Source organism: Salmo salar, chromosome ssa29 (genome assembly GCF_905237065.1).
Source record: "Salmo salar chromosome ssa29, Ssal_v3.1, whole genome shotgun sequence".
In the NCBI taxonomy this organism is placed as follows: domain Eukaryota; kingdom Metazoa; phylum Chordata; class Actinopteri; order Salmoniformes; family Salmonidae; genus Salmo; species Salmo salar.
The window spans coordinates 33,700,699-33,726,008 of record NC_059470.1 but is presented as its reverse complement, the minus strand read 5'-3'; the positions used below and the strand labels follow the sequence as shown (position 1 = coordinate 33,726,008).

At 45.1% G+C, this 25,310-nt stretch overlaps 1 protein-coding gene across 1 annotated transcript in view; it reads right to left on the bottom strand.

The window, feature by feature from the left end:
* Positions 1–23,496, bottom strand: part of arhg4 (Rho guanine nucleotide exchange factor 4) — an 88,493-nt gene extending 64,997 nt beyond the window's left edge. The window contains exons 1-3 of the mRNA XM_014181751.2: positions 18,310–23,496; positions 10,367–10,639; positions 9,744–9,873 (exon numbers count right to left, since the gene is read on the bottom strand). Coding sequence (XP_014037226.2) covers positions 9,744–9,873; positions 10,367–10,639; positions 18,310–23,106 — 5,200 coding nt within the window. The 5' untranslated portion in view covers positions 23,107–23,496. The remainder of the gene's footprint in view (positions 1–9,743; positions 9,874–10,366; positions 10,640–18,309) is intronic.
* Positions 23,497–25,310: the final 1,814 nt, after the last annotated feature.

Sequence of the window (25,310 nt, the reverse complement as noted above, 5' to 3'; positions counted from 1 at the left end):
CAAGCATTCCTACTAATGCCTTGAGAAAGAGAGAGAGAGGGATGGAATGAGAGAGGGAGGGAGGGAGGAAGGGAGGTAGAGAGGGAATGAGGGATGGAGGGAGAGAGGCAAGGAGAAAGGTAGAGAGGGAGGGAGGAAGGAGGATTGAGAAAGAGAGGAAATGAAAGTGAGAGAGGGGAGGGGCTTACCTGATCCACTGTTCTATACAAATGTAAACATTATAAACACCATGTACTTTACTCCTACTGAGATATACTCTATCTGTACAATCCAACAGCTCTGACATAACTTTGCAAAGATGTACACAAAACATGTAACCAGAAGAAGAGTGCTATTTCAGTCTATGCTCTCTAGGCCATAAAGACACTACAGCAGTGGCAGATGGTGCCGTTTAAGATGAGGGAGGACCTTTTTAAAAATAATTATGAACATGTCCTTATTTCTATTACAGCATATTGGATGATAGTCATTCATATTCCATTCACCCAGCTCAATGTAACATTGATAGGTTTAGGCTACTACATGATACTCTAATTTCCCCTGTAACCATCAGGAGGTTGTTACAACCAAGCCTATGAATGAAAGTTTACAACGTAGGTCGAGAGAAAAATTTGAGGTGACAGACAAAGTCACGTTCAATACCACCTTGCACACTCATGCCTGCACCTAGGTGATCTAGGGTGTAATCATTAGTCCAACAGTTGCAAACGAGAGTTTCTATTGGACAATATCAGGTATGTTTATCCCCGTTTCATTCCGTTTGCTTCCGTTAAGAAACTTTTTTTTCAACAGAATCCGTGAAATGAATGCACCACTGATCACCCGTAAACACAGTTCACTTTCTTAGCAGCCACATTATATTCCTTCTCGCATTTATGCGCTCTCCTCCTCTCACCTTTTCCCTTCGCTTGTGGACTTCAATGCACAACACATCAGCTGTATGTGACCGGGCTAAAAAAAAGAAATCCAAGCCAAACCATATCATAACCGCTACACACAGCCTACAGTGTAAAGTAACATCACAGTCAACACAGCTAATATAACTAACGCATTAGTAAACCCGCTACAATCATGCAGTAACATTACAGTGTACAGTCAGTAAGCAGTTTAGCACTTACGCCAGCGGGCCCAGGTGGCAATAAATTAGTAGAAACAAAAACTTACCTTGACTTGGAAGAGTTCCAGTGTTGTGTTGGATGGTCATAGCCAGCTAGCTAACATAGCATCCGTCTGTTTGAGCAGGGTGTTTGATTAGGCTAAACTAGCTAGCTGCATTTGCTAGCTAAGTAAGTTAAACAAAGTGAGAAAAAAATCTCTCTTTCTTGCTTCTCCTTCATTTTGACTATTGTCTTTCTCTCTCTTTGAGTCAACTACTCACCACATTTTTTACACTGCAGTGGTAGCTAGCTGTAGCTTATGCTTTCAGTACTAGATAATTATCTTATCCTTTGATTGGGTGGACAACATGTCAGTTCTTGCTGCAAGAGCTCTGATAGGTTGGAAGACGTCCTCTGGAAGTTGTCATAATTACTGTCTAAGTCTATGGAAGGGGGTGAGAACCATGAGCCTCCTAGGTTTTGTATTGAAGTCAATGTGCCCAGAGGAGGACGGAAACTCTCTATCCTCCGGCTACACCATGGTGTTACCCTGTAGAGTGCAGTTGAGGCTACTGTAGACCTTCATTGCAAAACAGCGTGTTTTAATCAATTATTTGGTGACATGAATATATTTAGCATACTTTTATCTAAATAGGATAACTTTTAAATGTTTTACTTAAAAAAATCAAAAAAAAATCCCTGAGGAGCCTCCACTGTACTACAGTCATGTCTGCATATTCATAACCCATATTTATGTCCCATATTTATATCCCATATTCATAACTCATATTTATGTCCCATATTCATATCCCATATTCATAACCCATGCCCAAGTTAGATCAACACATGAAGATATATCGCTGCCTGGCTGGCTACAATACATGTACAAAATTATTCAAACTTAAATAAATGTTTTGTTTTCACTTCAGAACACAGGGAAGTATACATGAGGGAGAAGGTCCCAGGCATTACCGCTACACCAGGGGTATTCAACTTGGGATCCGCATAGGTACTGCAGGGGGTCCACGGATAAAAAAAACAAAAATGTGAATATTGCTAGCAACAACATTTTAAAACCTCTTAAGGTGATAGTCACTGAAATCGGGCACTAGAATTACTTAAAAAAATATGTATACGTTTACATTATAAGTCTGAAGAGAACCATCCAGACCTTCCAAGAACCATGTGAAGGTCCTCTGTCGAATAAACTTGTATTTGCCTCCCTCTGGTGGTCAGCTGCATCATTACATCCATTTATATCACCAAACCGAAACAGTGCAAAACGTCTGTCAGCTCAACTGGTTTTAATTAAATGTTGAATTGCATACCTACAGTAGAAACAGTAGTATATTCTTCCTAACGATGTCAACTTTATTTCTGAACTTCTAATATTGAGCAACTTACACTCCTTCGAGCTAATTACACTCACTGGAGTATCTGTATTAACAAAAAAGCACCCATGAGTATATAATCATTTGTGGAGTGTTTATGTCTATCCTGTTACACACAAGTGTGTAATGGAAATGTGTGTCCTGCTTATCTCAACTTTCCCTGAGGCACTTGCAGAGAGTGGGGTCACGGCCAGTGTCACCATTAAACAGCGTCCCTGAATCAATTAGGGTTAAGTAAGTGCCTTTCTCAACGGGAACAGCGACAGATTTTTCACCTTGTCAGCTGCGGTATTCGGAATAGCAACCTTTCAGTTGTGGCATGTGACGTTGGCTGCTTTTTTGGACATGGGCATACATTTATACCAACACATTACTAACCTTTGTTTAACTAGCTAAACAGCTGCTATTAGCAAACGTGTTTGGAGTAGGGCTGGCACAACAATCGTATAAATAATCTGCATAATAGTTATACATTCATTTTAGAAGAAGGCCGGATTCAACTTTATATTCACCCAGATCCAGTTTACACTATCAGTTTTTCATTTTTACATGAAGTGGGTAAAGTTAGTAATCATTTTACGAGCAGAATGGTACGGCTGGGAGGAGAAACTTCGTTCCAAATGTTCGAAAACGGTCAAAACCATTCGTTTTTGAGAGAGGTGTGTTGTATTCATTATGTATGACTTTCGAACAAGCATTAGGATGCATTACAAGTTCAAAACATTTTTCAACAGAAATTACAATTATGACAATAACTGTGGCCATCTGCATGGCAATTAATCGTTACCCAAAATTCCATAATCGACACAGCCTTAGTTGGTGTTACATTTCTGGCTAATAGGCTATGTTATATAATGTGGGGAGGTCAAAATAATGAAAAACTATCAAATCTATTAATTTTTAAATGTAGGTTACTTATCCTTGCCATTATCATTCACCTGATGATAAGACAAGAACTGTGGGAAAGAGACAGAGAGAGAGAGAGAGAGAGAGAGAGAGAGAGAGAGAGAGAGACACCCTATGCACACTGATAGACAAACATGTCCAACAAAATAACACCAACATTTATGCTTGCTTTAACAACTTCCAAAAAGCATTTGATTCTATTTGGCATACAGGACTATTCTACAAAGTTATTGAAAGCGGTGTAGGGGGTAATACATATGACATCATTCAGTCAATGTATACGGGCAATACGTGCAGCGTCAAAATTGGCAAGAAAATAACAGAATTCTTTGCCAGGGTTGCAATCTGAGCCCTGCACTCTTCAATATTTACATCAACGAATTGGCCGCAATTCTAGAAAAATCCTCAGCCCCTGGTGTTAGCCTCCACAATTCAGAGGTTAAATGCCTACTCTTGGCAGATGACCTGTGCCTGCTGTCACCTGCAGCACATTACCTACAGCAGAGCCTGGACCTGCTAGAGCAGTACTGCCAGACCTGGGCAGTGTCAGTAAACCCCAAAAAGACTCAAATAATGATTTTCCAGAGAAGATCCAGATCTCAGGGAATTAGATCAAAGTTCTCAATTGGTACAAAATATACATACAGTGGGGGGAAAAAGTATTTGATCCCCTGCTGATTTTGTACGTTTGCCCACTTACATAGAAATGATCAGTCTATAATTTTAATGGTAGGTTTATTTGAACAGTGAGAGACAGAATAACAACAAAAAATCCAGAAAAACGCATGTCAAAAATGTTATAAAATGATTTGCATTTTAATGAGGGAAATAAGTATTTGACCCCTCTGCAAAACATGACTTAGTACTTGGTGGCAAAACCCTTGTTGGCAATCACAGAGGTCAGACGTTTCTTGTAGTTGGCCACCAGGTTTGCACATGTCTCAGGAGGGATTTTGTCCCACTCCTCTTTGCAGATCTTCTCCAAGTCATTAAGGTTTCGAGGCTGACGTTTGGCAACTCGAACCTTCAGCTCCCTCCACAGATTGTCTATGGGATTAAGGTCTGGAAACTGGCTAGGCCACTCCAGGACCTTAATGTGCTTCTTCTTGAGCCACTCCTTTGTTACCTTGGCCGTGTGTTTTGGGTCATTGTCACGCTGGAATACCCATCCACGACCCATTTTCAATGCCCTGGCTAAGGGAAGGATGTTCTCATCCAAGATTTGACGGTATATGGCCCCGTCCATCGTCCCTTTGATGCGGTGAAGTTGTCCTGTCCCCTTAGCAGAAAAAACACCCCCAAGCATAATGTTTCCACCTCCATGTTTGACGGTGATGGTGTTCTTGAAGTCATAGGCAGCATTCCTCCTCCACCAAACACGGCGAGTTGAGTTGATGCCAGAGAGCCCCATTTTGGTCTCATCTGACCACAACACTTTCACCAGTTGTCCTCTGAATCATTCAGATGTCCATTGGCAAACTTCAGATGGGCATGTATATGTATTCTTGAGCAGGGGGACCTTGCGGGCGCTGCAGGATTTCAGTCCTTCACGGCATGGTGTGTTACCAATTGTTTTCTTGTTGACTATGGTCCCAGCTGCCTTGAGATCATTGACAAGATCCTGCCATGTAGTTCTGGGCTGATTCCTCACCGTTCTCATGATCATTGCAACCCCACGAGGTAAGATGTTGCATGGAGCCCCAGGCCGAGGGAGATTGACAGTTCTTTTGTGTTTCTTCCATTTGCGAATAATCGCACCAAATGTTGTCACCTTCTCACCAAGCTGCTTGGCGATGGTTTTGTAGCCCATTCCAGCCTTGTGTAGGACTACAATTTTGTCCCTGACATCCTTGGAGAGCTCTTTGGTCTTGGCCATGGTGGAGAGTTTGGAATCTGATTGATTGATTGCTTCTGTGGACAGGTGTCTTTTTTACAGTGTGCTCCTAATCTCAGCTCATTACCTGTATAAATGACACCTGGGAGCCAGAAATCTTTCTGATTTAGAGGGGGTCAAATACTTATTTCCCTCATTAAAATGCAAATCAATTTATAACATTTTTGACATGCGTTTTTCTGGATATTGTTGTTGTTATTCTGTCTCTCACTGTTCAAATAAACCTGCCATTAAAATTATAGACTGATCCTTTCTTTATCAGTGGGCAAACGTACAAAATCAGCAGGGGATCAAATATTTTTTTCCCCCACTGTAGAGTACTGCACACACTACAATTACTTAGGTTAAAAAATAAGCTGAACTGGACACCTTAATGAGGCAGTTAATGAACTGCGAGAGAAAGCACACAGGGCTTTCTACGCCATTAAAAAAGAAATTCAAAATTAGGCTAAAACTAATTTAATGTGTCATTGAACCAATTGCACTTTATGGCAGTGAGGTGTGGGGTCCACTTGCAAAACAAGATTTCACCCAATTTGACAAACACCCCATTGAAATCCTGCATGCAGAGTTCTGTAAGATTCTCCTACATGTCCAGAGTAAAACTACAAAAAATGCATGCAGGGCAGAATTAGGCCAATATCTACTAATAACAAAAACTCAAACAAGAGCAATTATGTTGTGGAAGCATCTAAAATAGTGATCCCCTCTCATATAATTACCAAGCCCTGCAATGCCAAGAGCTGAGCAAAGAAAAGAGTCCCCTCATCCAGCTGGTCCTAAGTTCACAAACCTGTTCTACTAACACACTGAAGCCTCAGGACCAGAACATCCAATCAATCAGAACAAACCAAATTACAACACAGTCAAAACAAAACGACATTAAATATTGGGAAACATATTGACAGTACACCGTGGCAAACAATTTGACCATGGTTACTGATCAAAACCTTAGAAAAACCTTGACAAAGTACAGGCTCAGTGAGCACAGCCTTGCCATTGAGAAGGGTAGACACAGGAAAACCTGGCTCCCTGTAGAGGAAAAGCTGTGCAACCACTGCACAACAGCAGAACCTGAGACAGAGCTGCATTTCCTGACAAAATGTCATAAATATAAAACAATTAGAGAGAGTGTCATTTCCCCAAATTTGAAACCCTCTGACAGACTTGCCAGATGGAAGCCACTCCTTAGTAAAAGGCACATGACAGCCCACTTGGGGTTTGTCAAAAGGTACCTAAAGACTCTGACCATGAGAAACGAGATTCTCTGGTCTGATGAAACAAAGATTGGCCTGAATGCCAAGTGTCACGTCTGGAGAAAACCTGGCATCATCCCTACGGTGAAGCATGGTGGTGGCAGCATCATGCTGTGGGGGATGTTTTTCAGAGACAGGGACTGGGAGACTAGTCAGGATCAAGGGAAAGATGAATGGACCAAAGTACAGAGAGATCCTTGATGAAAACCTGCTCCAGAGCACTCAGGACCTCAGACTGGGGCAAAGGTTCACCTTCCAACAGGACAACGACTCTAAGCACACAGCCAAGACAACGCAGGAGTGGCTTCGGGACAAGTCTCTGAATGTCCTTGAGTGGTCCAGCCAGAGCCCGGACTTGAACCCAATGGAACATCTCTGGAGAGACCTGAAAATAGCTGGGCAGCAACGCTCCCCCATCCAACCTGACAGAGCTTGAGAGGATCTGCAGAGAAGAATGGGAGAACCTCCCCTAATATAGGTGTGCCAAGTTTCTGCTGTCTTTGTCTCAGAGAGACATGGTGGTTCTACTGTCTCATAGGACACAGAGAGACATGGTGGTTCTACTGTCTCATTGGACACAGAGAAACATGGTGGTTCTACTGTCTCATAGGACACAGAGAGACATGGTGGTTCTACTGTCTCATAGGACACAGAGAAACATGGTGGTTCTACTGTCTCATAGGACACAGAGAGACAGTTGTTCTGCTGTACCACCTGGTAATGGAAAGGCTGTTGGTCCTGATGAAGATACGCACACACACACCTTTGACTTGATTTTGATTTGACACACACACACACACACACACACACACACACACACACACACACACGCACGCACGCACGCACGCACACACACACAGTAACAATAAGGTGGGTTAAAAGTCAGAAGACCAGGCAGACAGAGCCACTGAGCTGTGACATTGGAGCCTTCAGAAACAAGGCCAGTAAAGTTTAGATTGGAGGGAAGATCTCTCTCTCTCTCCCTCTGTCCCTCTGTCCCTCTGTCCCTCTCTCCCTCTCTCCCTCCCTCTCTCTCACAGATATACTGGATGGACCTAAAGACTGCAGACCGACTGAAACGGAGGCTTAAGTTAAATATTTTTTGTATGTATAAACCAATAACTAACCATCTGTAACCTACTTATAAACCCTTTGGTGTGTGACCGATATTTAGTGTCAGTTTGAAAACATCCTTTCATGGGCTATGATGAATACAGATGAGTATGGTGTTGGAAGGTGAAAAGTGGCTTAGCTCACTGCATGGTGTATACCACAGAAATATAACTACCCATCATCAACCTACTGACTTCAATAGGGATACCCATTCTAGTCATTCTATTTCTATGGTGCACAGCCCATTAGCCAGTCAGCAAAAGAGGTTGACACTACACTTGTCTTTTGATTGGCCGTTCAATTCAATGAACTAAAATGAATCAAATTACACGGAAGGCATCTGGTGCAAGAACACTGACCTCACTTTGAGTGGCATGCAATCTGCTGCGTGCGTGTGCACGTGCGTGCGTGCGTGCGCCCACCCAATGACATCAGAATGAACAGGGTCATTTCAGCACAACCTTATGTCCGACCAACTCAGCAGTATGATAGGTTACCCTGGAGACCCTCTCACAGTCAGAGCAATAGAAAAAGGAGTCTAGCACCTATCGTTTGCGTTTTTCTCAAAACGGTCCTGACAGAAAGCTAAAACTTTATAGATAATGAATAAATGAGATTTTCCTAAACCATTCTCTCCTTCCATATTCCATCTCCTACAGGCTTCTCAGAGGAAGAGCTGAGTCAGACAGACAATCTGACACACACAGACACACACCCTCCGGGAGAATTCTGTGTTCTCCCACTAAAGTGACGGCTGGATTTTGAACAGGACTACTAAAAAATCCACTAAATTCAGAAGACGATCCATCTGGAGATACCACCATATCTTCCAGAGACTAATCACCATAGAAACACAGTGTTTACATATTCTCAAAAACTCATTGACCTGGATTTAAAACTGATGATGTCACTGGCTCTCCTTCAGTTGGACTGTCTGTTAATGTGAACAGTACAATGCCTTTCCAAGCTCCAATAAACTGTGGGACCACTGATGTGCAGAGGATGTGAATCCCCCTGCTGGTGACAGGCAGTACTACAACAACACTATGTCCATGCCAAAACAGTAATAATTGTAATTGGCTCAGAGTAGTGTTACACCTAGCTTCAGAATAAAGTCGTTGTTTCACAACAGATGTTGCTGCAGTGCGTGGCATGATGCCCGCAGGCTAATCCAGGATTTGGTGAGGACATGATTTTAAACGCAGAACTAAATGATAAATACAGTAAGTCCCACAAACAGAATTACATCTAGGGAATGGAGTTGGAGTCTGAGACAGGGGTGGGGGACAGGGGTGGGGGCCAGGGGTGGGGGGCCAGGGGTGGGGGACAGGGGACCTATAATCTAGTAAATAGGTGGTCATCATGAGAAAAGGAAAAAAGACATTGTAGATTATTGGAACCAACCTTGGCATAGCGAGTGAGAGAGCCAGCAGTATGCAGTACTCCGAGTTAGGAGGAGGAGCTACTCTCAGGGTTAGGAGGAGGAGGAGGTAGGAGCTACTCTCGGGGTTAGGAGGAGGAGGAGGTAGGAGATACTCTCAGGGTTAGGAGGAGGAGAAGGTAGGAGATACTCTCAGGGTTAGGAGGAGGAGAAGGTAGGAGATACTCTAAGGGTTAGGAGGAGGAGGTAGGAGATACTCTCAGGGTTAGGAGGAGGAGGAGGTAGGAGATACTCTCCGGGTTAGGAGGAGGAGGAGGTAGGAGATACTCTCAGGGTTAGGAGGAGGAGGAGGTAGGAGATACTCTCAGGGTGAGGAGAAGGTAGGAGATACTCTCAGGGTGAGGAGAAGGAGGAGATACTCTCAGGGTTAGGAGGAGGAGAAGGTAGGAGATACTCTCAGGGTTAGGAGGAGGAGGTAGGAGCTACTCTCAGGGTTAGGAGCTACTCTCAGGGTTAGGAGGAGGTAGGAGCTACTCTCAGGGTTAGGAGGAGGAGGTAGGAGCTACTCTCAGGGTTAGGAGGAGGAGGTAGGAGCTACTCTCAGGGTTAGGAGGAGGAGGTAGGAGCTACTCTCAGGGTTAGGAGGAGGAGGTAGGAGCTACTCTCAGGGTTAGGAGGAGGAAGAGGGATGTAGGAGATACTCACAGGGGTAGGAGATGCGTCGTCTCCAGCCCAGACAGTCCAGACCGATGGGGGTGCTCTGGGAGAAGCAGTGGGTCTTCAGGAGCATCCCAGAGAATGCCTCCATGGTCGACAGGGACACTGGAGCATGCGACTGTGGGGAGGAGGCAAAATCAAAGCTGGGGATCCAACAAGGCCTACATACCTAGAAGTCTATAGTTAGTATAATGCTCACTTTAAATGTTAAGACCCTGCCTTTTCTTAGTTTAATCCTGAATATACGTGTACTATATCATGTGATAGAGCAACAGTAATAATGGGTTTTTCCTGAACAGATTGAGCTGAAGGTGCATGCAGGTTTAGGCTAACAGTAGGAGCTGAGAGAGAGACTGGTACGGAAACAGGAGCGAGCGAGAAAGACATCCAAAAAATATGAAATGGGTGGGGGAAAAAATGAACAAAGGAAAGATGTCAAGACTCGGTAGAAGACATCTGACGAAGGATAGAAGAGACGGAGGAGGGAACCATCCTCATGACAGTACGTAGATGAAGAGGAGGAAGGAGGAGGAAGAGGAGGAGGAGAGAGACAAAATCCATCTCCCTAGGCTGTAAGTTGTTTTGCACGGGTAAGCATGGTGGAGTCTTACTTTGTCGAGCTCTTCAGCACAGTGTGGACTGAGTTGTCCCAGGCTTCCCCTCTTCATTTGGGCCAGCTTCCGCTTCCGTCTCGTTTCCTCTTCGATCCACAGGTCATCTGAGCAGCAGTGGTGGCGTCTCGGATCCCTGTCCGGCCTGTGGCCTAGTGGTGGTCTGATGGTTAAGGCAGTAGTGTCCGGTCCAGACCCAGGAGTCTTCAGCTCTGCTAGCCTCTTCCCTCCTCCCCCTGCCTGGCTGCTTGGTCTACATCCATCCTGACTGGTCTTTGGGTGAATAGTCAACTGGTTAGCAACAATATGGCATCTATCTGTGTACATGACAGCATATTATTCTTACTGGTACATGATCGTAAACAGTTGTTATGGAGTGTTGATCACTATGCTGGAACAGGTGAATGAAATTGTCTTGATTTGTGTAACTGATGCACTTGACAGGCAAGGTAGTTCCCACTGACTATTTCCTGTGCGCATAAATACTGAGATATCTCACATTACTTAATCATGATTTAGTTTAGCCTCTATGTCCCTGCCTGCTTGGTCATGGTTAGAAGGGATGGTTAAGTTTAGCTTCTGTGTCCCTGTCTGCTTGGTCATGGCTAATGTCAAAGTGAAGTCAAAAGTTAAATGTTTGAATAATGTTTGCCTTTTTGCTAACCCTTTTCCTAACCTTAACCTAATTATCCTAACCTCATGCTATTCTTCATATTTTGACATGAGAATGAGAGAATATTTAGCCGTTTTAAAACCAATGATAATAATTTGGCAAGTGTTTATATTTGTCCTGCTACACACAAGAGTGTAATGGAAATGTTTTTTGCACATTACAACTTCCCCTGAAACACCCACAGGGAGTGGGTCACCACTGTACAGAATCCCTGAAGCAATTACAGTTAAGTGCATTGCTCAAACACACAGTGACAGATTTTCTTTCCACCTTGTTGGCTACGGTATTCGAACCAGCAACCTTTCAGTTACTGGCCCACCACCCTAACCTCAAGGCTACCTGCTGCCCTAAAACCCCCCCATGACATCAAGCAGCCAATTGTTCTCTCTGCCCCATGGCAAAATGTGTAGAATTAAAGGAAACTAGCTTTAAAACAGGAACATTTTCTCCCAGCCTCATGACAAAATGTGTAGAATAACATTATGCCATTTTTTTTCTCTGCCCCATGTCAAAATGTGTTGAAATACAGCAAGTTAGCTGTTTGGGGGAGCCCCCTGGAGTTAGGAGGCCCGGGGCCCAAATGCAGTAGTCCGGCCCTGGCTGCTTCCCATCTAGACAAAACATGCCTGGATCCCTGCTGGGTGCTTCCTGCAAACTCCACTAGGGGGGGCTTGAACACACAGTCCCCCTCCAAGCTGCCTGCTGTGTAAGGCTGGGCTGGCTGGGCTGTTTCAGAGCTGGCAGACGGGACGGGAGAAGACTAACTAATTCACAGAATGGAAATGTACCATGCCACGCCAGTGACAGCAGAGCACAGTGGAGGAAAGTAAGAGATGACTATTGGTTCCTCCTACTTCTTCATCTCTCTTTCAGAAGAGGAGAGCACAGGGGAGGAAAGGAGATGAAGAAGGGCTTATTCTGCATTTAATCTGAAAGAAACACACACACACACACACACACACACACACACACACACACACACACACACACACACACACACACACACACACACACACACACACACACACACACACACACACACACACACACACACACACACACACACACACACACACACGACTGTAGAAAGAGATGAAGTGCCCAAAGCTGTTATTTAAATTCAGCCTGAGGCTGACCAGAAACCCTCTGAACACATCAACAATTGCCTCCCACGAAGAATCGTTACCTATCGTTTCATACAAGCCGGAGCCCAAGGGAAACAGCTAGTTTAAGGTCTCAGAGCAAGTGATGTCACCTATTGAAATGTCACTAGCACGCACCGCTAACTAGCTAGCCATTTCACACCAGTTACACTGAGGCGGAACAGGGCCAGTGAAAGACAGTCAACACTTTATCCCATAGTGCACCCTGCCTGGCCTTCCCTCATCCTCTTGATGGAGCAAGGGTTAACATGGCTGCTGTATCATGATGTTAAACGGACAGGCAGGTCATTCCATCATGATGTTAAACTGACAGTCAGTCAGGTCATTCTATCATGATGTTAAACTGACAGTCAGGTCATTCTATCATGATGTTAAACTGACAGTCAGGTCATTCCATCATGATGTTAAACTGACAGGCAGGTCATTCCATCATGATGTTAAACGGACAGGCAGGTCATTCCATCATGATGTTAAACTGACAGTCAGTCAGGTCATTCCATCATGATGTTAAACTGACAGTCAGGACATTCTATCATGATGTTAAACTGACAGTCAGTCAGGTCATTCTATCATGATGTTAAACTGACAGTCAGGTCATTCTATCATGATGTTAAACTGACAGTCAGTCAGGTCATTCTATCATGATGTTAAACTGACAGTCAGGTCATTCCATCATGATGTTAAACTGACAGGCAGGTCATTCCATCATGATGTTAAACTGACAGTCAGGACATTCTATCATGATGTTAAACTGACAGTCAGTCAGGTCATTCTATCATGACTGACAGTCAGGTCATTCTATCATGATGTTAAACTGACAGTCAGTCAGGTCATTCTATCATGATGTTAAACTGACAGTCAGTCAGGTCATTCTATCATGATGTTAAACTGACAGTCAGGTCATTCTATCATGATGTTAAACTGACAGTCAGTCAGGTCATTCTATCATGATGTTAAACTGACAGTCAGTCAGGTCATTCTATCATGATGTTAAACTGACAGTCAGGTCATTCTATCATGATGTTAAACTGACAGTCAGTCAGGTCATTCTATCATGATGTTAAACTGACAGTCAGTCAGGTCATTCTATCATGATGTTAAACTGACAGTCAGTCAGGTCATTCTATCATGATGTTAAACTGACAGTCAGGTCATTCTATCATGATGTTAAACTGACAGTCAGGTCATTCTATCATGATGTTAAACTGACAGTCAGGTCATTCTATCATGATGTTAAACTGACAGTCAGGACATTCTATCATGATGTTAAACTGACAGTCAGTCAGGTCATTCTATCATGATGTTAAACTGACAGTCAGGACATTCCATCATGATGTTAAACTGACAGTCAGTCAGGTCATTCTATCATGATGTTAAACTGACAGTCAGTCAGGTCATTCTATCATGATGTTAAACTGACAGTCAGTCAGGTCATTCTATCATGATGTTAAACTGACAGTCAGTCAGGTCATTCTATCATGATGTTAAACTGACAGTCATGTCATTCTATCATGATGTTAAACTGACAGTCAGTCAGGTCATTCTATCATGATGTTAAACTGACAGTCAGTCAGGTCATTCTATCATGATGTTAAACTGACAGTCAGGACATTCTATCATGATGTTAAACTGACAGTCAGGACATTCCATCATGATGTTAAACTGACAGTCAGGACATTCTATCATGATGTTAAACTGACAGTCAGGACATTCCATCATGATGTTAAACTGACAGTCAGGACATTCCATCATGATGTTAAACTGACAGTCAGGACATTCCATCATGATGTTAAACTGACAGTCAGTCAGGTCATTCTATCATGATGTTAAACTGACAGTCAGGTCATTCTATCATGAAGTTAAACTGACAGTCAGTCAGGTCATTCTATCATGATGTTAAACTGACAGTCAGTCAGGTCATTCTATCATGATGTTAAACTGACAGTCAGGTCATTCTATCATGAAGTTAAACTGACAGTCAGTCAGGTCATTCTATCATGAAGTTAAACTGACAGTCAGGACATTCCATCATGATGTTAAACTGACAGTCAGTCAGGTCATTCTATCATGATGTTAAACTGACAGTCAGGACATTCTATCATGATGTTAAACTGACAGTCAGTCAGGACATTCTATCATGATGTTAAACTGACAGTCAGTCAGGTCATTCTATCATGATGTTAAACTGACAGTCAGGTCATTCTATCATGATGTTAAACTGACAGTCAGGTCATTCTATCATGATGTTAAACTGACAGTCAGGTCATTCTATCATGATGTTAAACTGACAGTCAGTCAGGACATTATATCATGATGTTAAACTGACAGTCAGTCAGGTCATTCTATCATGATGTTAAACTGACAGTCAGTCAGGTCATTCTATCATGATGTTAAACTGACAGTCAGTCAGGTCATTCTATCATGATGTTAAACTGACAGTCAGGACATTCTATCATGATGTTAAACTGACAGTCAGGACATTCCATCATGATGTTAAACTGACAGTCAGGTCATTCTATCATGATGTTAAACTGACAGTCAGGTCATTCCATCATGATGTTAAACTGACAGTCAGGTCATTCTATCATGATGTTAAACTGACAGTCAGTCAGGTCATTCTATCATGATGTTAAACTGACAGTCAGTCAGGTCATTCTATCATGATGTTAAACTGACAGTCAGTCAGGTCATTCTATCATGATGTTAAACTGACAGTCAGTCAGGTCATTCTATCATGATGTTAAACTGACAGTCAGTCAGGACATTCCATCATGATGTTAAACTGACAGTCAGTCAGGTCATTCTATCATGATGTTAAACTGACAGTCAGTCAGGTCATTCCATCATGATGTTAAACTGACAGTCAGGACATTCCATCATGATGTTAAACTGACAGTCAGGACATTCTATCATGATGTTAAACTGACAGTCAGTCAGGTCATTCTATCATGATGTTAAACTGACAGTCAGTCAGGTCATTCTATCATGATGTTAAACTGACAGTCAGGACATTCCATCATGATGTTAAACTGACAGTCAGGACATTCCATCATGATGTTAAACTGACAGTCAGGTCATTCTATCATGATGTTAAACTGACAGTCAGGTCATTCTATCATGATGTTAAACTGACAGTCAGGTCATTCTATCATGATGTTAAACTGACAGTCATGTCATTCTATCATGATGTTAAACTGACAGTCAGTCAGGTCATTCTATCATGATGTTAAACTGACAGTCAGGTCATTCTATCATGATGTTAAACTGACAGTCAGTCAGGTCATTCTATCATGATGTTAAACTGACAGTCAGTCAGGTCATTCTATCATGATGTTAAACTGACAGTCAGGTCATTCTATCATGATGTTAAACTGACAGTCAGTCAGGTCATTCTATCATGATGTTAAACTGACAGTCAGTCAGGTCATTCTATCATGATGGGTACAAAACGTTGGAACAGCAGATGCCAGAGGAGACTTTTCTTTTTAAAAACATATTCCTGCCAATCAAAGATGTACCCTGAGGGAGGTTGATAGTATAGTAAGGATGTCTAGCTGTTTCTTTAATAGATTACATGTTTTGGGCTGTTTAACGTCTGCATTCTTCGTTATTATATCCGTTATTATCCATAATTTCAGTTATTATCAGTTATATCTTTTATTATTTGTTATTATCCTTTATTAACCGTTATTATCCATTATTTCAGCTGCATCAGTTAGCATCAGTTATATCTTTTATTATTTGTTATTATCCTTTATTAACCGTTATTATCCATTATTTCAGCTGCATCAGTTAGCATCAGTTATATCCGTTATCGGTTATATCGGTTATTATCAGTTATTTCAGTAATATCAGTTATCGGTTATTTCAGTTTATATCAGTTAGTATCCGTTATCAGCTATATCGGATATTATTGGTTATTATCGGTTATTTCAGTAGTACCAGTAATATCAATTAATATCAGTTATCAGCTATTATCCGTTATATCCATTATAAGCTGTTATTATCAGTTAAGTCCGTTATTATCAGTTATTATCAGTTATTATCAGTTATTAGCAGTTATCATCAGTTATCTCAGTTATCAGTTATTACCAGTTGTATTTGTTACATTAGTTCTTATCGGTTATTATCAGTTATTTCAATAATATCAGTTATCAGGTATATCAATCACATTTCAATCAAATGTATTTGTAAAGCCCTTCTTACATCAGCTAATATCTCAAAGGGCTGTACAGAAACCCAGCCTAAAACCCCAAACATTAAGCAATGCAGGTGTAGAAGCACGGTGGCTAGGAAAAACTCGATAGAAAGGCAGGAACCTAGGAAGAAACCTAGAGAGGAACCAGGCTCTGAGTGGTAGCCAGTCCTCTTCTGGCTGTGCAGGGTGGAGATTATAACAGTACATGGCCAAGATGTTCAAATGTTCATAGATGACCAGCATGGTCAAATAATACAAATCACAGTGGTTGTAGAGGGTGCAACAGGTCAGCACCTCAGGAGTATATGTCAGTAGGCTGTTCATAGCCGATCATTCAGAGAATCTCTACCAGTTATATCAGTTATTTCAGTTAAATCAGTTATATGAGTTATCACTTATTAGCAGTCATTTCAGCTACATCAGTTAATATCAGTTATTATCGGTTACTTCAGTAACATCAGTTATCAGTTATATCAGCTATTATCCGTTATATCCGTTATTTCAGTTACATCAGGTATATTTGTTATTATACATTATATGCATTATTATCCGATATCAGTTATTTTCAGTTACATCAGTTACTATCAGTTACTATCAGTTAATATCAGTTAGCAGATATTTCATTAATATCAGTAATATCAGTTATATCGGCTCTTACCGGGTATATCAGTTATCAGATATTTCAGTTATTAACAGCAAATTTCAGTTAATATCAGTTATCAGTTATTTCAGCAGTATCAGTTATTATCAGTTCTCAGTAATATAAGTTATTACCAGTTAATGTGTTATCAGTTATTATCAGTTATTTCAGTTATTATCTGTTATTTCAGCTACATCAATTATATTTGTTATTATACATTATCCGTTATTATCAGTTATCAGTTACATCAGTTATATCAGTTATTATCCATTATATCCGTTATTTCAGTTACATCAGTTATATTTGTTATTTTACATTATATCCATTATTATCAGTTCAGTTATATCAGTTGTTTTCAGTTATTTCAGTTACATCAGTTAATATCGGTTATCAGTTATTTCATTAATGTCAGTTATATCGGCTATTACCAGTTTATATCAGTCATCAGTTATTTCAGTTGTTAACAGTGAATTTCGGTTAATATCTGTTATTAGTTATTTCAGTAATATCAGTTATTATCAGTTAATATGAGTTATTATCTGTTATTTCAGTTACATCAGTTATATGTATTATTATACATTATATATATTGTTATCCGTTATCAGTTATCAGTTATTTTAGTTATTTTAGTTATCATCAGTTATTTCAAGTTATTATCAGTGATCAATTATTTCAGTTGTTATCAGTTATTATCGGTTATATCAGTTAAGTTATTTCAGTTATATCAGTTCATATCAGTTATTATCAGTTATTTCGGTAATATCAATAATATCAGTTAATATCAGTTATAACTGAAATAACTGACAACTAATACAACTGATAATAACTGATATATCAGTTATAATCAGGCATATCAGTTATCGGTTAATATCGGTTATTTCGGTTATTACGTTATTGTTGGTTGTATCGGTTATTCCGTTATTATTGGTTATTTCCGGTTGTATCGGTCATACCAGTTATTATCAGTTATATTAGTTATTTCAGCTGTATGAGTTATTAGTTATTTTGGTTGGTATCAGTTATCAGTTGTATCAGTTTTTTTGTTATTCCAAGTTATTATCGGTTATTTCAGTTATTTCAGTATTTTCAGTAAATTCTGTTATTGTCAGTTATTTATAGTTATTACCAGTTATTATTAGTTATTATCAGTTACACACAAGGCCATCCCTGCCTGCCATGGAGAATCTGCTTAACAAAACACATGCAATCCGTCAAACAAATGATAACAATGAGGCATTATAGCTTTGTTATCATATAGCTGTGCCTTACCTCAAACTGTTTGAAGAACATAGGAGTAAGCAGACTGTCCACTTCGCTGTCCTCCAATGGACTGAGTGAGGAGGAGCCTAACGGTCCTGCTCGGGGCTTCAGGGTCTTGGGCTTCTCTGGCGGGTCAGACAGGCCCTCTACACTGGCTGACTGGCCCATGAGGAGCAGGGACAGGACTGAGGCCCGGCCAGAGGCAGTGGGGGGGTAGCAGATAGCCCTGTGCTGGGCAGCAGATCTGGGGCTGTGGGGCTTGGGGCTCATGGGTCTCAATGGTGTGTCTGGTGTAGCTGCCATGCTAGACGCTGTGCTCTCATAGGCTCCCCCTGGGGACCAGGACAGCTGATTGGCTAATGCAGCCAGGGAGGCGGGGCTCATGGGCAACAGGGGGCTGGATTCATTCGCGGGCGGAGCCTCAGAGTCTTGCGAGTACGGCGGGCCTGAGTCTGATAAGTTGATTGACAGGCCGTTGGGCGGGACTTTCCCTTTCCTCCTCTGGCCATCCAACTTGCAGCCCTGTGGGGTGTCGGCCTCGGCCACGCTGTGACTGTCCTGCAGGCCCCTCTTGGTGAGGGGGTCGGTGAGATTCAGAGCCTTGAGAGAGGAGGGGGACCCAGGGACACTGAGAGCTGAGCCTGAGGCCGAGCGGGATGCGTAGTCACTGTGGATCTGTCTGGGCGTTCTCAAACCCCCACCGTCCTCTAACTCGACCCCATCCCCGACCGGGACAGACAGGGTCCTCCTCACAAGCTCAGCCTCTTTGGCCCTCAGCCTCCTCAAGGACTGTTTGGCTCGCCCCACCTTCCCTTCACTCCCTGTCTCAACGCTCCCCTGCTCCTCCTCGTTCTCCTTATCCATGGAGCGAGACTCAAACAGGCTGGACAGGGACTTTTGGGCCTGGGCGATGCGCATGCGGAGGTTGGGGCTGTCTGAGCTCTTGCTCCTCTTGTAGCCGTGCAGGCCCTCGGGGGCCCGAGTGTGGTCGTGTCTGAGATCTCCGGGCTGGGAGGTCAGGGGGGAGTCTGGGCTGCTGGGCCCATCCCTGAAGAGCAGGCGGACGTGGCTGGAGCGAGGCGTGGAGGGGACGAAGCTGTAGTCCTCCTCCTCTGTCTCGTAGCAACCCACCGGACCGGACGAGAAGGCCTGCTGGACCGTCAAGAAGACACTGTCATCGTCTGAGGTGTCTCCCCCCTGTCCCCTATGTCCTCCCCTCAGCTCCCTTCCCAGGCCCAGGTCGGGTGAGTCCCAGGACGAGCTGTCCATCTTGGTGTTCTTCAGACTGTTCTTCTTCCTGAAAGAAGGCATCTTGGCGAAGACAGAGAACTTGGAGCTCCCCGCCCGGCCGCCTTTAGATTTGCTCTTCATGGGTTTGTGGAGGTTGGCGTTCCCCCCTGAGACAGGCAGGATGGACTCTTCCATCTCCTCACTGTTAGTGCTGGTGGTGTCAAAATCGTAGGACACAGAGGTGGAGGTGGGACTGGAGCATCTCTCGCTGCCCGAGGTGTCCTTCTCGTGTGGTAAGGTCATGACCCTGGGGTCATCGGGGTCAAAGGTCGACAAGACTAGCTGGTGCTCTGATGACTCGATACTGGACAAGTCCTCAGGGCGACACGACGACGGGCTGAAAGTGGGCACATAGGATATGATGATGTCACCAGACAGAAGAACAGTGCCTCTGTCCTCCTCAGTGGGCCTTATCCTAACAATCTTTCTCCACTCCTCATCTTCCTCATCTCCTGTCTCATCTTCCACTGTCCCAGAGTTGTCCAGGGAGTGGTCGGGATCAGCCTCTAGGATGGTTTCTAGGCTACTAAGGGAGAGCAGGTTGAGACTGACGTCAGGATAGGGGTACCTCACGATCCTCACCCCACAATCCTGCTGCAGGAGGGCAGGGTGAGAGCTGGTCTGGAGGTAGGAGCTGTATGAGCTGTCCTCAGTAAAAAAACTGTCCTCTAATCCTAAAGCCTCAGGTGAGTTGCTACACTCCTGTATGTCTCTGTCCCAGGGAGGCTTGGGGGATTGGTGGGGAATGGGCTGCTGGCCCTTCTTCTCCGCACTGTCCAATAGCAGGCTTCCGGTCTCCAGGTAGGAAGATAAGGGTTCAGAGAGGCCTGTTGGACTGTTTGCAACACAATTAGCCTCCCTACAGCCTGTAGTGTCTGTATGGTTAGAGATGTCTTCTCTCCAGTCTGTAGTGTCTGTATGGTTAGAGATGTCTTCTCTCCAGCCTGTAGTGTCTGTATGGTTAGAGATGTCTTCTCTCCAGTCTGTAGTGTCTGTATGGTTAGAGATGTCTCCTCTCCAGTCTGTATGGTTCTGATTAGGGGCGTCTCCGTAACCCTCTCTCTGAAGCCTCTCCAGCTCTTCCATCTCAGCCAGGCTGAAGTGACACTCACCCTCCAGCCAGGACACGGCTGAGTTGTCACTGCACCAGTAAGGGTGGTAGTCCACGAGGGACAGGAACTTCTCAGAGTCCTCAGGGGGGTCTTCAAGAGTGCTGTCCAGAGTCTCATTGGTGTCCCCCAGGAGGTTTGAGGTAAACGTTGTGGGCTCGGTCAGGGAATGGGACTCACCATCAGTTTTATCCCCACACTCCTTTGACCTGCTCTGGTGGGCTACCTTTATCTCTACCTCAGAGGACCACTGCTCTGGCACCTGGCCCCTCGTACAGAGAGACCCCGACCACAACCTTTCACTGGCCTTGGCGTGGTTGTTGGAGGACAGAGAAAGGATTGAGGGTGGCACAGGGCAGGGAGAGGGAGGCTCAGGGAACCTGTGGTGGATCTCTAGGTGATCCCGGCGGCTACGGACTTGTTCTTTACACACAGGAGAGTCTGTTCCCACGGTAACAGGGGAGTCTGTTCCCACGGTAACAGGGGAATCTGCTCCCACGGTAACAGGGGAGTCTGTTCCCACGGTAACAGGGGAGTCTGTTCCCACGATAACAGGAGAGTCTGTTCCCACGATAACAGGAGAGTCTGTTCCCACGATAACAGGAGAGTCTGTTCCCACGATAACAGGAGAGTCTGTTCCCACGATAACAGGAGAGTCTGTTCCCACGATAACAGGGGAGTCTGTTCCCACGATAACAGGAGAGTCTGTTCCCACGATAACAGGAGAGTCTGTTCCCACGATAACAGGAGAGTCTGTTCCCACGATAACAGGAGAGTCTGTTCCCACGATAACAGGAGAGTCTGTTCCCACGATAACAGGAGAGTCTGTTCCCACGATAACAGGAGAGTCTGTTCCCACGATAACAGGAGAGTCTGTTCCCACGATAACAGGAGAGTCTGTTCCCACGATAAGAGGAGAGTCTGTTCCCACGATAAGAGGAGAGTCTGTTCCCACGATAACAGGAGAGTCTGTTCCCACGATAACAGGAGAGTCTGTTCCCACGATAACAGGAGAGAGTGTTCCCACGATAACAGGAGAGAGTGTTCCCACGATAACAGGAGAGTCTGTTCTCACGATAACAGGAGAGTCTGTTCCCACGATAACAGGAGAGAGTGTTCCCACGATAACAGGAGAGTCTGTTCCCACGATAACAGGGGAGTCTGTTCCCACGATAACAGGAGAGTCTGTTCCCACGATAACAGGAGAGTCTGTTCTCACGATAACAGGAGAGTCTGTTCCCACGATAACAGGGGAGTCTGTTCCCACGATAACAGGAGAGTCTGTTCCCACGATAACAGGAGAGTCTGTTCCCACGATAACAGGAGAGTCTGTTCCCACGATAACAGGAGAGTCTGTTCTCACGATAACAGGAGAGTCTGTTCCCACGATAACAGGAAAGTCCGCTCCCACAGTTATCTCTATCCTTCTCAGTGGTACAGCCTCCTGATCTAAGGCAGGGGGTTCTGTGCTGTCTCCCTGAAGAGGCTCAGTCTCTGTAGGTTGGGTTGACCCTTGGCCTATGTCACTAGAAACACCCTGTGTGCAGAGGTCAACATACAGATCACTAGTGATCTCTATGAAGACTCCTGTAGGACTATAGGGGAATATAGCGTCCTCCGTCTCCTCTGTGCTTGACAACCCAACATGGTTAGAGTCAGTGTCTGTATGGTCAGAGAACTCCGCTGTTATAACAGTGTTTGGCTGTGCTGATTCAGGGCAGGATGTGCTTTCTACTGCCTGCTTCTGTTGACTGTAAACATTACAATCTTCTTCTTCTTTCTCCTCCTCTCTCACCCCGGACAGGGAATGGGTTGGTCCTGTCCTGTCCTCACTAGTCGATGTCTTTGATAACAGCTGTGAGTGTTCTGAGTCTTCTGATCCTGACTTGTCAGAGGGAGGTGGCCAGTCTATGTGGGGGAGGGAGTGTGGATGGGGGGGCAGGCATTCCTCACTCCACCTCACAGCGTCAGACTGGGGATGAGCAGAAGCAGGTTGGAGCTCTACGGAGGTGTAACCTTCCCCCAGCCAGCCCTCATCCCTCGTACTCTCCCCAGGTGAGTGCTCACTGTCCCTGGGTGTCTCTGTGCTGGAGTCCCCCTGGTCCTGGAGCTCAGGGATTAGGCCCTGGGTTTGAACGGCATCCTTCTTCAGGGGTCGTGAACTAATGCTCTGTGTTCGTATCTCTGTAATTCCTTCACCGCCTAGCCCAGGAGCTGGGACAGGTGAGGCTAACTGGGATTCCAATTGGTTGATCCCCTTCCTGTTTTGCGATGGTGAGAGAGACAGATCAGGTGACAGGATGTTGGAAAGAGGTATGGGCCCACGGGTGTCTAGCAAGGGAGGAAGTCCCACCTCTACAGTAAGTCCCTCCTCAAAAGGATGTCCAGCCTCCACAGACGACATCATTGAACAGATCCCATTCACCGTCTCCTCTGTCCCTGACGGTTCAGGTGGCTCTGCTGAGTTCCTGGTTGTGACACACACCTTGTGCTCTTCCTGGCAGTGGGCACATGATCCGCATGCTTCACCGTGAGTCTCTGTAGCACTGAGGAAGGCCTGAGGCTGGGTCTTTGTGACAGGTCCGTTGGGGATACCCACACATGGACTGGCTGAATGGACCTTCCCTGTGGTTTCTAAACTGTGTGGTGCTGGGTTGTATTTCACTGTGGTGGGAGGACTACTCCTCTCTGGCTCTGTGGTGGGTGGACTACTCCTCTCTCTCTCTGTGGTGGGTGGACTACTCCTCTCTGTCTCTGTGGTGGGTGGACTACTCCTCTCTGTGGTGGGAGGACTACTCCTCTCTGTGGTGGGTGGACTACTCCTCTCTGTGGTGGGAGGACTACTCCTCTCTGTCTCTGTGGTGGGAGGACTACTCCTCTCTGTCTCTGTGGTGGGAGGACTACTCCTCTCTGTCTCTGTGGTGGGTGGACTACTCCTCTCTGCCTCTGTGGTGGGTGGACTACTCCTCTCTGTCTCTGTGGTGGGAGGACTACTCCTCTCTGTGGTTGGTGGACTACTCCTCTCTGCCTCTGTGGTGGGAGGACTACTCCTCTCTGTGGTGGGTGGACTACTCCTCTCTGTCTCTGTGGTGGGCGGACTACGCCTCTCTGTCTCTGTGGTGGGTGGACTACTCCTCTCTGTCTCTGTGGTGGGAGGACTACTCCTCTCTGTGGTGGGTGGACTACTCCTCTCTGTCTCTGTGGTGGGTGGACTCCTCTCTGTCTCTGCGGTGGGTGGACTACTCCTCTCTGTGGTGGGTGGACTACTCCTCTCTGGCTCTGTGGTGGGTGGACTACTCCTCTCTGTCTCTGTGGTGGGAGAACTACTCCTCTCTGTGGTGGGTGGACTACTCCTCCCTGTCTCTGTGGTAGGTGGACTACTCCTCTCTGTCTCTGTGGTGGGTGGACTACTCCTCTCTGTCTCTGTGGTGGGAGGACTACTCCTCTCTGTCTCTGTGGTGGGTGGACTACTCCTCTCTGGCTCTGTGGTGGGTGGACTACTCATCTCTGGCTCTGTGGTAGGTGGACTACTCCTCTCTGTCTCTGTGGTGGGTGGACTACTCCTCTCTGGCTCTGTGGTAGGTGGACTACTCCTCTCTGTCTCTGTGGTGGGTGGACTACTCCTCTCTGTGGTGGGTGGACTACGCCTCTCTGTCTCTGTGGTGGGAGGACTACTCCTCTCTGTCTCTGTGGCGGGAGGACTACCCCTCTCTGTGGTGGGTGGACTACTCCTCTCTGTCTCTGTGGTGGGTGGACTACTCCTCTCTGTCTCTGTGGTGGGAGGACTACTCCTCTCTGTGGTGGGTGGACTACTCCTCTCTGTCTCTGTGGTGGGAGGACTACTCCTCTCTGTCTCTGTGGTGGGAGGACTACTCCTCTCTGTCTCTGTGGTGGGAGGACTACTCCTCTCTGTGGTGGGTGGACTACTCCTCTCTGTCTCTGTGGTGGGAGGACTACTCCTCTCTGTCTCTGTGGTGGGAGGACTACTCCTCTCTGTCTCTGTGGTGGGAGGACTACTCCTCTCTGTCTCTGTGGTGGGAGGACTACTCCTCTCTGTGGTGGGTGGACTACTCCTCTCTGTCTCTGTGGTGGGAGGACTACTCCTCTCTAGCTCTGTGGTGGGTGGACTACTCCTCTCTGGCTCTGTGGTGGGTGGACTACTCCTCTCTGGCTCTGTGGTGGGTGGACTCCTCTCTGTGTGTTGTGTGTCCATACACATGTTGTGTGTGAGTCTGCAGTGTGTGTCTGGTTTAGCTGTGGTGTGTGTGAGTCTGCAGTGTGTGTCTGGTTTGGCTGTGGTGTGTGTGAGTCTGCAGTGTGTGTCTGGTTTGGCTGTGGTGTGTGTGAGTCTGCAGTGTGTGTCTGGTTTAGCTGTGGTGTGTGTGAGTCTGCAGTGTGTGTCTGGTTTGGCTGTGGTGTGTGTGAGTCTGCAGTGTGTGTCTGGTTTGGCTGTGTTGTGTGTGTCTATGCAGTGTATCTCTGTTGTGTTGTTGGTGTCTATGCAGTGTATCTCTGTTGTGTTGTTGGTGTCTATGCAGTGTATCTCTGCAATGTGCTGGTTGTGTGCCATCTGTCTGCCGGTACTAGATGTATTCTGGCTGGCAAGGCTTA